The sequence below is a fragment of the Mobula hypostoma genome, chromosome 28, assembly GCF_963921235.1.
Source record: "Mobula hypostoma chromosome 28, sMobHyp1.1, whole genome shotgun sequence".
Taxonomy (NCBI): domain Eukaryota; kingdom Metazoa; phylum Chordata; class Chondrichthyes; order Myliobatiformes; family Myliobatidae; genus Mobula; species Mobula hypostoma.
In genome coordinates, this window is record NC_086124.1 from 11,871,996 (window position 1) to 11,889,489 (window position 17,494).

Below are 17,494 nucleotides of genomic sequence, written 5' to 3' on the forward strand. Positions count from 1 at the left end.
TCTGGGATTACATTTCCTGCCTTCTAGTCATGGAAACTTTTCCTGGATCGGTGGGGGTTTGGAAAATGTTGAACAGTGCAAACCCAACTCTAAGGTACTACCTTCAAAATCTTGAGATGCCCAAAATGTCAACTGTTTATTCCCCTCCATAGCCTATATTCTGCACGTTAATTGAGAGGCAGGTCATTGGTTCCTGGGAATTTATCACCTTTCAGTCTCTCCATACTTTCCCTGTAATAATTGCCTTCAGCTCCTTGTTCACTTGAGAACTGCTGTGCTGCATTATTTCTGGAAGGTTTTTTTTCTATCTTCTTCTGTAAATACAATTGCAAATATTTGTTTTATTTCTCTGTCAAGCCCTTATTCACAATATATTTTTTTCTGTCTCATTCTACAAGGAAACAGTATTAACTTCAGCTAAATATTGCCTGCTTACACAACTATGGAAATGTTAATAGTCTGTTTTATGTTTCTTAGGACCATAATATATAGGAGCAGAAGTTGGCCATTCGTCCCATCGGGTCTGCTCCACCATTCGATCATGGGTTGATCCAATTCTTCTAGTCACTCCCACTACCCTGCCTTCCCCCCATACCTTTTGATGCCCTGGCTAATCAAGAACCTACCTATCTCTGCCTTAAGTACACCCAATGACTTGGTCTCCACAGCCACTTGTGGCAACAAATTCCACAGATTTACCACCCTCTGACTAAAGCAATTTCTCCCCATCTCAGTTCTAAATGAACATCCTTCAATCCTAAAGTCGTGCCCTCTTGTCCTAGAATCCCCTACCATGGGAAATAACTTTGCCATATCTAGTCTGTTCAGGCCTTTTAACATTCAGAATGTTTCTATGAGATCCTCCCTCATTCTTCTGAACTCCAGGGAATACAGCCCAAGATCTGCCAGATGTTCCTCATACAGTAACCCTATCATTCCTGGAATCATTCTCGTGAATCTTCTCTGAACCCTCTCCAATGTCAGTATATCCTTTTTCATTTCATCTAGAGATTCAAACAGGAATGTGTCCGATGGGTGACCATAGCTAAGTCTCTGAACAGTGGGGTGGGGAGAAGCATACCCACCATCACTCTCATCCTGATGGCGCCTTTGTGTGTGTGGATGCGTCAAGCTATGTCTAACACTGATGTACATAGCCTTGTACTTGACTCATATTGCAAAGGATTGCCTGGCCCCATTGTCAAGCAGTGACCCATTCAGTAGTACACTGCTGCATTATTTGTCCTTCATGGAAAAGTTCTTTCAATAAAATATCTTTGAACACAAGTTCATCAGGCAGCAGTCAGCATGCACTGTGGCAGAAGGACTTTAGGGATTCCGCAGGATAATTCTGTGGAAGACTGTCAATCCACTTGGCATCACCAGAACTCACCGATGAGCACCAAGGTCTTTTTGGCTGGCAGTAAGTCGAGCCCTTCCTGTCTGATTCTTCTGCATATTTGGAGGTTCACTCCCAATCCATGCTGCCCTCAGATCAAGGTCGAGATTATCTCTAATCTCTGTGGATTGTGCCTTTGCAAGGAATGTCTGAAAAAGGATGCAAGTGTCCTTGTCAAGGTTTATCTCGAGCAGTTGTGTTACAAAGGACACCTTCAAGGAGCGGCACTTGAAAAGGTGGCACCCATCATTAAGGACCCCCATCACCCAGGTCATGCCTTGTTCTCTTTGCTATCATCAGGGAGGAGATACAGAAGCCTGAAGCCACACAATCAACAATTCAAAAACAAGGTTGTTGCTGCTACACCACTTAACTAGCTGGTATATCTCACTCCTGTACGCCCTCTCATCTCCGTCTGAGATTCTGCCAACAATGGTTGCATCATCAGCAAATTTATAGATGGCATTTCAGCTATGCCTAGCCACACAGTCATGTGTGTAGAGAGAGCAGAGTAGTGGGCTAAGCACACATCGCATGAACACTGGAAAAACAGAAACCCCATGAACACTACCTCAATACTTTTTAAATTTCTATTTTGCACTTATTTAATTTAATATATATTTACTGTAATTCATGTTTTTTCTATTATTATATATTGCATTGTACTCCTGCCGCAAAGACAACAAATTTCATGTTATGTGCCGGTGATACTAAACCTAATTCTGATCTAAAGACTATTCTCAAGGATGCATTCTGACACAAATGTTGCGTGCTTTTCGAAAGTCAACGAGGTGAAAAATGTACTTTGGCTTTCCAGTACAACAGAGCACCAACTGACACTTTCCAGGCTGCAAGGATACATGGTAAGGGAGGCACTGAAGCTTGCTGCTACCTCCTAAAAGGCTTTCTGCCACTAGACATTGAAAGATTAAACCTGTATAAAAGCCTCTCAAACACGAGAAGTTGTGCAGCTTAACAACCCACTTGAAGGGTCTCAACTCAAAACATCGACTTCATTTCCCTCTATAGACTTCCTGACCTGCTGAGTTCCTCCAGCATCTCACATACTGCTCCAGATTCCGCCATGTCTCTAAAAGTTTTGATTCACTCAAAATACTATATACGTACACAGAACGTCCTTACACTATAAAATGAGACCCCATAAATGATCAACCATGATCATTGTATGCTGTCTATGTGATTCGCAAACTCACAATATAGAATCAATGACACTACAAACGTATAGACTGAACACTGTAAATGTACAGAACGATTTTTTGTATTTCTTTTATGCAGTGCATTTTTACAATGAAAGCAAATAAAAAGATACTGTCTCAGTCTGAATTCAGATTCACAATCAGGTTTACTGTCGCTGTCATATGCCATGAAATTTGTTGTTGTGTAAAGACGTAAAATAGCTATAAATTCGAAAATAAATTAGTGCAAAAACACTAGTGGTGCTGGAGGAGAAGAAGCCATCCCGAATCGTTGAGCAACATGCACAAAACACTGGAGCCACTCAGCAGCGTTTTGTATGTGTTGCTTTGGATTTCCAGGCTTTCTTGCGTTCCTGAATCGTTGAGTGCGGGTCTGCAGGCTCCTTTAACTCTTCCCAGTGGTTGTCAGGAGAATTCTCGGCATTTCCCTTGTATTGTGCACGAGAAAATGCTTCTATATTTTTTCTCTAAACTCATAAGACATCAAGCTCATAAGACATAAAGAAAAAGGCGATATATAAGTATATAATTACTCGGCCGGGCTTTTAATCATCGTCTTCCGACCAACCTCTTCACAGCCATCAGCCAATGACAGCCTGAGTGTCGCGTTATGGCGTACTTCCGAAGGAGGGGGGAGAGGCCTCAGCACCCCGTGCCATCCGAGGCACTGATTGGCCGAGGCTTTCAGTACGCAGAAGCGTGAGTGGTCGGCTGTTGCACGAGGCCTGTTTGGCGGGTTTTGGCCGAGCGGCGTGCGTAGTTTCGTCCGCCGACCGCTTGCTGAGGAGAAATGTGGAACAACGCGGGTGAGTGAGGGAAGGCTGCCCCTGAGCGTGTGCTGAGGAGCTCGGCCCACCCGGCTTGCCGCACTCCACCCGCTGTCTTTGGTGCGGGCGGAGGCTGTAAGACTGAAAGAAGTTTGGAAGTGTGCAAATGTCAACAGGACGGGGCTGGGAGAATGGGCGGCCCAGTGGCCTCTGGAGGTGTTTTGGCTTAGGGAAGGGGCTGCAGTGGAGATGCGACCAGGTTTAGTAAAGAAGGGATACCGTCTCGGGTAGAAGAAAAGGGATAATCTCCAGATGGGGTCGATTATCCACCTGCACCATAATCAATTAAGTTTTCCAAGCTTCTATCGCCAAAGTACTTGAGAAATATCAACCTTCCAAAACTTGCTTTTTTTTGTACAAAGAGCATTACAACAATAGTGACATTACGGTGAGGGGCTGCCGCACTGAATTTCAGACATGAGGAGCCCTGATTCATTGTAATTATCAAGGAGGGAAAATAGTATTTACATTTGTAAGATGCACGACTTAAAATCATATAAGACTTGCGTCATTTTGTAGCTGTATCAAGTTTTGGTCAGGCCATATTTCAGGTATTGTGTGGAGTTCTGGCTACTGCTGGGGCCAGCCAGAAGAGCTGGTTGAAGGATGGGTTGGAGTATTAGCTACAAGGGCAGGTTGAACAAACCTGGTTTGTTTTCTCTGGGATACAAGAAGCAGAGGGGGTCACCTGACAGAAGATTGTAAAATTATGAGGGCCATAACTAGAGTAGGTAGATTTTTCCCGAGGTTGCAAGTATTAAGGTACTGGAGGGTGTAGCTTTAATCTGAAAGGAAAGTTTAAGGAGACTTGAGACAATTTTTCCTTACGCAGAAAGTGGAAGGTAGGGGAAGCAGATTTTATTAACGTACAGAGTGGAATAGCAGTCCCCTGATTTAATCCTATCCTAATCACAGGACAATATACAATGGCTAATTAACTTACTATCACAGACAGGTATGTCTTTGGACTGTGGGAGGAAACTGCAGCACCCAGAGAAAACCCCACGCAGTCACGAGGAGAACATACTGCTTACAGGCTGCGGCGGGAATTGAACTCGGGTCATCTATATTGTAAAGCATTGTGCTAACCACTATGCTACCGTGCTGCCCCCAAACATTTGACAGTAATGTTCAGGAGGCAATTGGATGTGCATACTTGGGTGGTAGAGGTCAAGGGTTTAGAATATGTTATTGATACTGATAATGTTACAGTTACTTATCTAGGGGTTTCCACACTCCCCCTGTTACTGTATTTCCTTCTACATCCTGGAGATGTTCAGGTAGCTCTGGATCAAAAGGGTTCAAAAACTGCTTCCTGTAATGTAAAAAAACTTAGGAAGTGCACACCAAAATGTTTCCTCAAGGCATGTCCTTGGCTGGACAAACTGGCTATCACGTCAATTAACGTGCAGCTTGAGGCTAAGTGGATTGTTCAGATAAGTTTGTCAAGATTCAAAGTACAATTATTATCAAAGTATGTATGCCATATACAACCCTGATGTTCATCTTCCCACAGGCAGCCAAGAAACAAAGAAATGCCATTAAACCTGTATAAAGAAAACACCAAATACCCAATAAAAAGAACACATCACACAAATAGCAATAAAAGAGCAAATAGCACACAGAATATTAAACATCAAACTGTAGAGCCCTTGAAACAGTCGAAGAATGAAGAATGTTCAGTTTAACTCATCCTGTGCCTGAGTGCAACAAAACTTAGACAATATTCAGACACAAACATAAAAAGGGCAAATGACATGGGACTATAAGACATAGCAGATTTGGGCCGCTTGACCCATTGAGTCTGCTCCACAGTGCGAGCTGATAACTATCTCCATCACAGAATCTAATCACCTACTCTTGATATCCAATGGTATTGCCATCAGAAAGTACCTCTTCACCAATATCTTGGGTGGGTCACTAGTGATCTAAAATGCAAGTGGATCATTGCATAAATGCTATGACTGCAAAGGTGGCTCAGGCCTGTAATCTGAGTGGGTTGCCTTCCTACGCATGGCCTTCCCATCATTTTCAAGGTACAGGTCAGATGCTCCGCAGTTGCAAGGATGATTACATCAGTAGTAACATTCAAGCAGTTTATCATAACCTGGCACCCTATCCTTTCTAAGTATTGATTGCTATCAGTGTGACTGCAAGTATACCATCTACAAAATGCATGGTAGTTAAACACCAGGGCTATTTTAACAGCGTCTTCCAAACTAGCAACCACTATTTTGAAGAACAACAATGGTAGTTGGGATGTGGGGATACCAACACCTGCTGATTTCTTCTCAGTTGTATAACATTCTGAATTAGAAATAAACTGCTATTCCTTCATCAGTGACTAGCTCCTGGAACAACCTAGCAGTGTACGGACTGCTGATAACAACTTCTGCAGCAATCAGGGATGGACCTTAAATGGACTTTCCATTCAATCGGGTGGAGGGAGAAATCCTCTTTGAAAAGAACAGTAGGTAGTTATTTGTATGAAATAGTATTGTGTTCTACTTCTATGACTGATTTGTAACATTTTTGCCAGGCTCTTTCGATGGTGGTTATGGAAATTTTGGAGATACTGGTTCAGGAGGTGGGGGCTACATGCAGTCACCTGGCGGATTTGGTTCTCCTGTTGGAGGTAGTCAGAGTGACAGGAAAACAGTAAGTATTTCAATAGAATTGGCTTCATAAGCACAGCCAAAAATTTTGGGACACAATGTAAAGATTTTCAATTTGAAAATTCTTGGTTCTTGTTTAAATGGGCAGTGCTTTCTGTTTTACTGATTTTTGTTTTTACTATCTTTAGATTATGCAAGTTATATTCTTTTCCCTTTGTTGTTTTAAATGAACAAAAATAACAGCTTTTTATTTGGCTATTTGGTTTGACTTTTTTTTTTGGTTCTGATAATATATGTGTAATAGAAAGTCTATGCCATGCTGTAGTACATTGGCACCATGCTTAACAGTGTGGATATTTTTCCAGGGGCAAAACCACTACAATGGGTTACGATAGTATTATGAATCAAAGGCTGCATAACTGCTTTGCCTGGAATCTCAGGCAACACCTTCCCTTCTCATAGCTGTACTGGGATCAGGCCTGAGTCACTGCCCTCCCTTTGCTGTCCATTATTGTGCACAAACCTGATGTGAATCCCAGCCTTTTAATCACAAGCACGCAGAAATGAAATGGGTTTGATGTGGAGCGATTGCCTGTGAAGGCTAGTGTTGTTTCAGCCAGCTGAGTTGTACAATAACTCAGAATTGTAGTTTAAAGCTCAATTGCTGGGGACTGCAAGCACCTATTCCATGTATTGACAATCTCCTGGTGCCTACAGTTAGTTCTTCACCTCTTAGCCTATATCATGGGTGTTGTCTCTCCCTCTGACTGTACAGCTTTCCTAGCCAGAGTTTTGTCTTTGGTGAAAAATCACGGGTGAGTGATTGGTTATCTAGGCACGGAATAGCTTTGCAGCCAAGCAGGGGGGTGATACCAACTTGCGTCACATCCTGCAGATGGAGCACACTTTCCTCTACCAAAATGGTCCTATTTACTACTTTTGCAGCATATATATTAAAACAAGGAAAGCACAGAAGATGGCTTTGCCCACCCATGCAAGAATGATGTGCAGATACAACATACACCAACAAAATGCTGCCAGAAGCTTACATCTCAGAGGTGAGCAGTCACACTGCTCCCTGCTACTTAAGCAGGCAACCTCTCCAAGTGAAACCATGAGTGACTTAGAGGGCCAACAAAATGCAAATGTTTAAGCCAGGGTCCTAGCACAGTATAGAACGGCACAGTGCACAGCCTATGCAGGTAACTCTTTAACAATATCCTTGAATGTTTGGGTTGGAGGATCAAGAGTGCTTCGTTGCTCTGTTGGGTTGGTCTAAGGGCACTTGCACCTTATTTATAAATGTGAATTACATTTTGTAACTAAAACACTATATTCTTTATTATTACTGATTTCCCCATTGTACTACCTCCATATACTTGCATTTTGAAATGGTGTGTATAGATCAGCGGTCCCCAATCACCGGGCCGCAAGTCATGTGCTACCGGGCCATGAGGAAACGATATGATTTGCCGATATGAGTCAGCTGTACCTTTCCTCATTCCCTGCCACGCACTGTTGAATTTGAACACACGCAAGGTCATTACCTGCATGTCATCCATGTCAGCACGGGAAGGAGATCAACTCCTCGAGCTTGCAAATGACGACGGGCTGAAAAGTATGTTTGACATAACATCTCTGCTGGGATTCTGGATCAAAGTCAAGGCTAAGTATTTGACTGCTACTCTTGCCCGTTGGCAACCCTTCCCCCACCCCTCAGGTCTGCCAGTCTGCAAGAATATTGTCAATAATAAATCGGTCCGCATTGCAAAAAAGGTTGGGGACCCCTGGTATAGATGACATGCAAAACAGTTTTTCCACTATGTGACAATAAATTCAATTATTAGTGTCGCCTTTGAACATTTTTAATTAATACATTGTAACTTTGCCTTTAAGTTATTAAAAAAACATCTTGGAAAGAATAGCATTGTTACTTATTGATAATTTTAAGAGTTGCATATTTTTTAACTGCATCAAAATGGTTCACTTAAAACCAATTGTGGTTTGTATCATTTGACTGCAAATGTGTCCTACATAACAAAGGAATATATCTTTGTAGTCTGACGATGCTGTCATTTTCCTGACTGAGCAAGAGGCAAATAAAATGCATGTTAGTAAAGCTATTTATGGCACATATTTATTAAGAGTATTTTTAAAATAGAAAAAAATGTTTTAAGGATAGGACATGATGACTAATCAAAAATATGATTTTAGTACTTAAAATCCATCAGACTAATTGTCTTCTTGGAGAACAATATAGGAATAGTCATGTCCTTTAACACTGTTACACTTTTTTTCTTTCTCTAAACATGTTATAAAGGATCTGGTAAGCCATAGTTTCAAAGGGTTAACTTTGTTTTCACTCTAGAGATCCCGGACCCAGCAAATCGTTCCTTGTACAGTGTCACAGCTGATGTCTGCGTCACAAACAGAGGATATTTTCAGAATTGGAGAGGTGGAGTTGTCTCAGGTGAATGAGAACTTTAGGTTTTAAGTATGCGTGAATACAGTACCTGTAGAGCAGGGGTTTCCAATCTGGGGTCTATGGACTCCTTGCTTAATGGTAAGGCTGCATGTCATAAGAAATGTTGGGAACCCTTGCTGTAGATTAATTTTAAACTAACATCAATTTATGGGTGAATATCTTTGTAGTTATAGTTGTTTTTATTTTCTGCCCTAAAATTATTTATTTATTACATTTTCCAGCGGTATACAAGTACACAATAAATCTCTAAGATGACCAATATCCTGAAGTTTTGAAAGAGGTGGTAAATACCATCTTCCAAAATAGTATTGATTCTTGAATTGTTTCTGTGGACTGGATGGTACTAAGTGTCAATCTGTTCACTGAACATCACTAGGGAAACTCTGGAATCTATTAATGGAACACATGGAAATGAATAACAGGATTGAGCAAAGTTGGCATGGATATGAAAGCAAAATAATTTTTGACTTATCTGTGAGGATGTGACTAGCAGAGTGGATGATGAAGAGCCAGTGGATTTTGTATACTTGGATTTTTGGGTGGCTTTTAATAATGTTCAACAAAAGCTATTGGTAAGAAGGTTAAACCTTGGAAATGAAGGCAATAAACTGACAGATTGAAAACTGGTTATTGAACAGAAAGCAAAAGATGGGAATAAAAGGTTCTTGGTTTCACGGGATTTGTCTATTGGGTAATATGGGGATTGATGTTTGCAGCCATAGCTGTTTGCAGTTTGTAAATAGTGTGGATGAGGAAGCCTATCACCAAACAGGAAAAAAAAGGTTATGTTAATCTGGTTTAGAAGTCATTTGATTGTTTAATGATTTGTAGTTTTGAAATAAAAATGATGCTAGATATACAAATGTAATGCTCCATCTGTAGAATAAGAAAGAAAAAAAAGCATGGCAAGACAGCCACCTGGAAGTTGTCCTCTAAGCCACACACTGTCTTGTCTAGGAAAGGTATTGCTGTTGTAAGGTCAAAAATCTTGCACCTGACAGAATTGTGTGTATCCCCAAATCTCAAGGCTTCCAGTAGTTTGAGAAAGGAGCTCATGGCCACTTTTTCAAGTAAATATTGACTTTGCCTGCAAAGCACATATCACTTGCACTAAGAAGTAACTTGTCATAATAATGCTAGTTACAAAAAGATTTCAAACCTAGTGTGGAATTGAGAATTGGTGGCAGGGAACCAAAAGCTCGCTGTCACTCCTGCAAACTGAATGCAGTCACCAAATCTATATCTGGTTTCTCTGATATTGAGGAGATTACAGGTGTTGCAGATAATTGCAAGTGTTGAGTAACCAGTGAGTGTGTTTGTGTTGCACGGTTAGAGGAAATGCCCTACTAAAAGTTGGGTGGTAACAGAAACCTTAAAAGCAGTTGAGGGAATGGTAAAATTTATTTAAAAAATAATGTAAGGAAAGGATTTAACTTGTGACAACTTATATTGACAAAATTTTAGTTGAATGTTGCTAATTTTTATCTGGTGGAATGAGTAGCTCGTAATACAATTTAAAGGAAAAGAGAATGGCAGATGCTGGAAATCTGAAACACTGCGAGTTTTTCCTCTGTATCTGCTTTCTGAACTAAGTATTTGCAACTTTTTCTGTTTTTATGATTTTGCAGGTTACTGTGGTTGGCATAATCAAAGATTCAGAAAAAGCCCCAACAAATATCCTATACAAGTTGGATGACATGACGGGACCCCCCATGGATGTGAGACAATGGGTAGATACAGATGTAAGTTAACAAGCCACATATTGTACTCGATGTTGCATTTTTTAACTACCTTTTAAATATAAAATCAAATAACTGGTGACCTTTGTTTCTTAAGATGTGTGTCAGTGTGCATACTATTAAAAGATGCCATGTCCAAATGTGCTGAATAATCTATTAAAAAGTTGAATCTGATAACCTCATGATGTAGGTAATTTAGCAGTTGTAAAATTCTGTTTATGATAAAATATAATAGTGCTTCTACTTTCATCTGTAACTTAGCTATTTCTCCTTTACAGTAATTAATCCTTTAGTGTTTGTGACAGAAAATTCTGTATTGTACACACAGTGTTATTTTCTAACTTGCCCCTTGTCCATAAGTCATAGGAGCAGAATTAGGCCATTCAGCCCATCAAGTCTGCTCTGCCATCCTATCATGCTTATATGAAATTTCCCTTGCAATAAATAATGCTATTATTTTCTCAACTATCTACATGCCAACTTTTTGAGAACGATACACTGATGCACCCAGTTCCTTCTGCATTTGGAATCTCAACGTTTGGATAATGGCCTGTAAATAGCACATAACCCCTTCATTTTAGAGACCCAGGATGGTAACCAAGGCACAGAACAATTACGGATTGATAATCGGCAGCACCACATTCCATAAATAAAACATAAACTTAAAAGATGTTGTCTTAATATCGTTTAAATTTTGGCATACATATAACATTCTGGTAATTCTTTCTGTCTAGAGCCAAAATATCCAAGCCCAGAAGTACTGATGGCTGGACTGTACTTATTGCACCATGTCTTTGCATAGCTGTGGCTTTACACATACCCCCTTTATTCCAGTCCAAGAGTTAAACAGCATGGAAACAGGCTCTTTGTCCCAACTGGTCCATGCCAGCAAATATGGTCCATCCAGACTAGTTTCATTTGTCAACATTTGGCCCATAACCTAAATATTCAACTATTTCAGTAACTGCTTTAACTTTTCTTCTTTTGTCGGCTCCCTGAACAACAAATATACATACTAAAGTGCCTCAATTTCACAGATAGCTCATAATTGTAATTTCTTTTAGATTCATTCCATAATGTGATCTTGCTAGAACTTGTACAGGTTCACATTATTATGCCTATGTTCACAATTTAAATTTTGCGAATTCAATACCTTTGAATATCACCGCCCGTACTGACTGTTCAGATTGAATTCGCAATTCAACTTATTTTTAAGTACAGTTGATGAGTTGAATTAACAAGATTGAATCATATAATTGAGGTTTAACAGTTGAAAGAGTTAAGAATTTGAGCACTTGAGCACATGGGACAAGGTGGTAGGATGGGTATAAAATAGTAATTAGAAATAAGCAATGGAAGGAAGAACTTAAGGAATAAGCTTCTAGATTTCAAGCTATGTGAAATGAAAAATTTTCAGGCTGAACTTTTTTCAAGTCAGGAAATCTTTAAATGATGAGTAAACTGTAAAAAGTAGTTTCAACATTTACATTTGTAGCATCTGAAATGAAGTTAAAGCTTCAAAAAGCTATGAAACAAAAATGTTATGCTGAGTGATTAAAATGCTTTGACAAAAGAATGGTTTAAAGTGTATCTTGAAATAAATAGCTGTTCCAAAATTATAACCTGATGATTATAAACTGAAGGAGGTTACGGACGGGGTGGCATTGGAAAGATTTTACAATCTTTTATTTTTTTTAAATTTGGGGGTGTGCTGTACCAGAAGCCAAGCAGATTGTGATGTGAAGTTTGACTAAACTTCAGATTAGTGGCATATGCAATTTGGGAAGTGTTCTAGAGAGCCTTTTATAGTCCAGAGATAGCAGGGGAATGATTGAGGATTTCAGGAGCAGGTGAGCTGAGATGCATTGGAGAAGGAAGTGTGTACTGCTGATGAAAGAGCTGAAACAGGGTCCAGACAAGATAAAATATCCAAAATGCAAGCAGTCTGGATTAGCACTAATAATGGCCAGGGAGGGGATTAGAGCTGAAAATAAAAACCTCCAAATGCTGGAAGTGTGAAATTAAAAGAAAACTGGGAGGGTAGGGGAGTGTTTAAAATAACAGCAAGGCTGAGCAGTATCTGAGGAAAGAGTTAAGGTTCAGAACTGGGAAAGAGTTTTTTAAAATTTCCATCAGAAATGGTGGGAGAGATTGAAAGCACAAAGGGAATATTTGTGATTGCAACCCTGCCCTCAATTTACAGCGATGAGTTGTAGGGGTTGTCTGGTCGGATGTGTTAATTGAGACAGCTAGGTGGTAATAAGGGTGGAAGGACCAACATAGTTGCTTCAGTCTTCCCAATATGGCCATTGATGTTACAGTTGGTGCACAGGAAAGGTTAAGTGGTGGTGATGTAGCTGTGGTGATCTGTAGGCATAACTTTGAATGATTTCGCCAACAAGAGAGGAAACGTCTTAAGAATAGATCATTGACGTCTTTAAAGATAATGATGTATGAGCAGAGGACAAATGTAAGGGGGTTGTGTGGAACTTTTGTAGTATACTGGATAGGCCATAACTGGAATATTGTTGCAATTCTGGTCAACACTCCAGAGGGGTTACGAATGACCTAGAGTATGTACAGGGAATATTCACTAGAATGGTTCCACAGATGAAGTATTTTGCCTATAAAGATGGACAAACACTACTTTTTCTCATTGGAGACAAAAAAGTAATTGAGAATCTTAATGTGTTTAAAATCAATATAATAGAGAAAAATAGAAGTTAACTCCTTGGATGCTTCAAAGACTTGAGATATGTTTGAAGAGATGGGAAGAAACTATGGGCTATGGAAAACCTTTTTTAAACATGTTTATAATCTCCAGGTGATGGAAAGAAAAACTTACAAAAGGACTTTCATTGATATTTAAGGGAAAAGTCATTTGTGGGGTCCCAAGGGGAAGAAGTAATTTCACCCAATAGATCTGTGTGGAACCTGATGAAGGCAGTTCCACCCAACACAGACAATCGTGAAGTCATTTTCTAGAATTTAGTCAGTAACACATTTTAGTTAGCTGCTTTTTGCCAAATGCATAATATCTTTATTTGCTATTTGCTTTATGTGCATTTTGCTGTTGATCTAATATGATGCCAATTTTCTTCCCCTTCAACTGCGTACGTTGCCATTTTAATTTTGTGTGCTCCTATTTTGTTTATATTTGCTCTCAGCTATGTTTGAAATTCTACTTCTGATTGTCTTCCCACTGATTTTGTTTAATGCAGGAAGCTGGAAGTGAGAATATCGTGGTTCCTCCAGGCACCTATGTAAAAGTAGCTGGGCATCTTCGATCGTTTCAGGTAATGCATAAAGGTGTAATCATTAATTGTAGAGCATCAGTAGATCTTTGTCCAATTGATATTTATTAAATTTGGTTAGTTTTGTATCTTGGGATATGTGGGTTTGAAAATTGTTGCTTTTGTTCTATGTTATTCTCATTATTTCTTCTGACTGCTGAATACTTAAGTAAGGAACTTGTATATTTTAACTGCAGTTATTGTAACAATGCTTAGCGTTTTTTCTTAAAATGGAAAATTTTATTTGTAGAATTATAGTTAGTCTGAATGTGCTTCTGAATAAATGAAACATTTGATAGTTTTTGTTTGTGGAAGAGAACTAAATTCTCTGAGAAAGAGAAACAGTATTTAAACAATGCTAATTCTGATGATCAGTTAGTCTTCGATTGTGGAGTTTGGACAAAAGCGATCCATTATTTACGCTAGAAGGATGAGGACAGGGCAGTAGACTTTCCTTTGCAAAGGAGGTATTGGGTGCCTCAGTGGGGTTAAAAGTGGAAAAAATCCTAAAGCTTAACGAGGTGTATCCCAGGTTGTTCTTGAAGGCAAGGGAGATTACCAAAGATCTGACAAAAAAATTTCAAATCCTCTCGGCATAAGTGCTAGGTAACTAGAGGACAGCAGATATGGTACCTTTATTCTGGAAGAGAAGCCACAGGTCCTAACGTAACAGGAAAATTATTGGTGGAGAAAATACTTTATTTGGAGAGGGAGGAAATGTGTTTAGTCAGCATAGCTTTAAGAGGAGACACTTTATAACTAATCATATTGGATACTTAAAGAGCAGTATTGGTTGTGAGGTTGATATAACTAACATGGACCAGTTAACCTTTGATATGGTCATTCTTGGGAGACTGGTCCACCAAAGTCAGAGGCAGCTTTTGTCATAACATTCAAGTATTTAGATGTGTGCTTAAAGCACAAGAGCATAGAAGGCTGAATTCTGGAAAATAGTATTTATATAGTCAAGTTCTTGATAATTTGTATTGACTTGAAGTGCCTGTTTCTGTACTCAAAATTCCATTAGCCTTCTACTTGTAAAAAGTCTGTAATTGCTTTACAGTACATATTTTTTGATTTTGAGAACTGTTTGAGATCCTATGTAACTGTTCAACAGCGTTTTGATCAAGTGGCATTTATTCTTGGTAGAACAAGAAGAGCTTGGTAGCTTTTAAGATAATGCCTTTGGAAGACATGAATGAACTAACATCACATATGTTGGAGGTGGTGCAGGCCCATCTATTGCTGAATAAACCACAGGTGTGTACAAAATATTTATGAAACCTTGGGCTTTCTGTCATTATGTTCCTAATATTTAACTTTGTAATAGAGTGAGAAATTGTACTGCCCTTCATAATTGTTGACTTTTGAACTGTGGTTTCTATCTTGGGTAACCTGAACTGGAAAAATGTTTCATTAGGTGAATGGTCACGAGCCAAGAGATTAATCATCTGATGGGGTTGAGAGGGAAAATAAATCAGCCATAATCGAATGACAGAGTCATTGCGAGATCATAAGTCATTTGATAGGCTGAATGGCCTAATTCTGCTCCTATGTCTTGTGTCTTACTTATTCCTAGTTGACTAATTCACTGTGGGGTGGAGGGCAATGTGGGTAAGACCTCTATTAGTTGAGTGAACATAAATTGATTTGATATGGATAAGGATAGGGGATTGGGTACTGAGGGAAAAAAATGGTCATTTATTTGCATGGATTCAAGTATTTGGGAGAGGGGGAATACTCAGGACAGTTGAAATTTATTCAGTTTTGAGTTTCAATACAATTTAAACCAAATATTCACATGGTTGTAATCCTGCATGTCTTTTTCTTTAGTCTGTCCCCGGAGGATCTTCTCTAGCTTTGCACAGTTCAATGCGAAATGAAGCAGGTCCAGTTGGAATATATGCTGGTGCTAATGACGCACTGATGAATGGTCTAACAAGTCAACAAAGTCAGGTAAAACAAACTTGGCATGAACCTTGTCTAATAATAATCCATTTTGCCTCTTTAAATGTCTATTCTTTAGACATCATCTATTCTTTTGCATCCACTTTAATTGACTTTTGTGTAAAGTTGCATTAAAATGGATCTCACCCAAATCTTATTTTCCACCTCCTCCCCCCCGTCTCCCCCCCCCACACTTCCTGGAATTATATTGCTTTACCATGATTTCCAGGTGAATTAAAGCCCATCTGGAAATTGTTCCAGTTCAATCATTCTCCTTTGCCTTGGTGTGTCTAATCTTTTGCTTGGTGTCATTTGTACACCCAGTGAGATCACAAGTCATCCTTTGCACATTTCCTCTCTTGCATGAATTAGATATTTTGGTTTCTACATCACCTTTGTGAAATACTTCAGTTCTGTTTACTGCAGCATACCCAACCCTGCCAATGTGCGTTGTTATAGTGTGTGATACTAACAAACTCCAATGACGCTTTTAGTTGCTACACTGTCCTAATTATACTGTTGTTACACCAGACATTTTTTGAATTGTTATCTTAAAGTTGGAAGTAAAATTTATTATTGAAAACTGATATGTATGTTTTTGTGCTGCCAAAATAATATTTCTTCAGGTACTGAATTTAATTCGAAATTGTCGGGAACAAGAGGGCATGAGCATTGACTACATGAAGAGAACACTGAAGAATATGAACATTGTTGCTATCAAGTTAGTGTCATTTTTGTTTTAGCAAAAATACTTACAATAAATTTATGTTAAACAAAGACTGATGGTTACAGTTTTATTTTAAACAGGCAGGCTGTGGAATTTCTGAGCAATGAAGGACACATTTACTCAACGGTGGATGAGGATCACTTCAGATCAACGGATGCTGAATAAATGTGAATCAAGCATGCTTTTAGTATTTGAGCTGTTCCAAAACCTGCAGAGGCTTTGTCTTGGATACTACACTGTGTGGGTAAACTTAAGTAGAATTTGAAAGAGGGAACAGTGATACCTCTAGGCATTTTCCTTGTTTTTTGTTGTGTAATTTCAATGCAACAGCTTGACCTTTCCAAACATCTCTTCGGTAGTCCTGTAGCACAGTATCTGATACGTCGTTCCTCTGAGGCTATAATAGAGGAAATTGTACTACTGCTACTGCTTGGATTTAAAATGGAGAATTTAAATGGTCTTAATGCCCAGTCTTATAAGCATTTATTTTTGTATAAATATGATCAGAAGAAACAAAATGTATTGATATAATTTAACTAGTTAGCTTAGGAACTTTTAATTTTTGCAAATGCCAAAAATTATGAATATCTGTTAAAATTGCCAGTTTTATGGGCTGTTTCACTTGCCCTTGTGCATCCAATTGGATAAAGTGTCCTAAGTATTAATTGCTAATAATTTATGTAGAGTATAAGTTGTCTCAAACTTTGTTAAAAAAAACAGGTTTTTAGCTTCATAACTTTTTTTTGAATATGGACCTGAATTATATTTGTTTTTGCTGTCGCAACATCAATATCAAAACCCATGGATTAGAATTTAGTTTTTGTTCATCCATTATTTTCCTAGAATTTTTCTTTTCTTAACTGTATAAAGTCATTTAGAATTATAGAATAGATTTAAAAATATTGTCAGTTTAAGTGGTACATATGTATAATTTTTGTTAGAATAATAAAACAATAATTTTGCATTACATTATTACCTCTGCCTTTTATACCTTTGGGAATGGAATACCTTTTTAATTGAATAAAATTGAACAAAATGAAAGTTTTAAGGCATAGACAAGTGAAGGGATGGCTGCATTAATAGATATACTGGGGTTGCACAGTTGGAGTAACTTGAGTTTGTAGCTCAAGAAGTGGGAGAACAGGTACAAATGAAGGCTTTAGTATCAAGTGAGGTAAGATTGGAAACATATAGGCAGTAATTTGCCAGTGAAGTAGGATGATGGTGATACGAGAATGTGACATT

General features: G+C 38.8%; 1 protein-coding gene across 1 annotated transcript; it reads left to right on the forward strand.

The window, feature by feature from the left end:
• The first annotated feature begins 3,309 nt into the window (after nucleotides 1-3,309).
• rpa2 (replication protein A2) lies at nucleotides 3,310-17,214 on the forward strand. Its single transcript, XM_063035523.1, has 9 exons — nucleotides 3,310-3,422; nucleotides 5,983-6,101; nucleotides 8,427-8,528; nucleotides 10,172-10,285; nucleotides 13,504-13,578; nucleotides 14,725-14,835; nucleotides 15,409-15,531; nucleotides 16,149-16,243; nucleotides 16,330-17,214. Exons 1-9 carry the CDS (start codon nucleotides 3,407-3,409, stop codon nucleotides 16,412-16,414), a joined length of 840 nt encoding a protein of 279 aa, XP_062891593.1. The 5' UTR covers nucleotides 3,310-3,406; the 3' UTR covers nucleotides 16,415-17,214.
• Nucleotides 17,215-17,494: the final 280 nt, after the last annotated feature.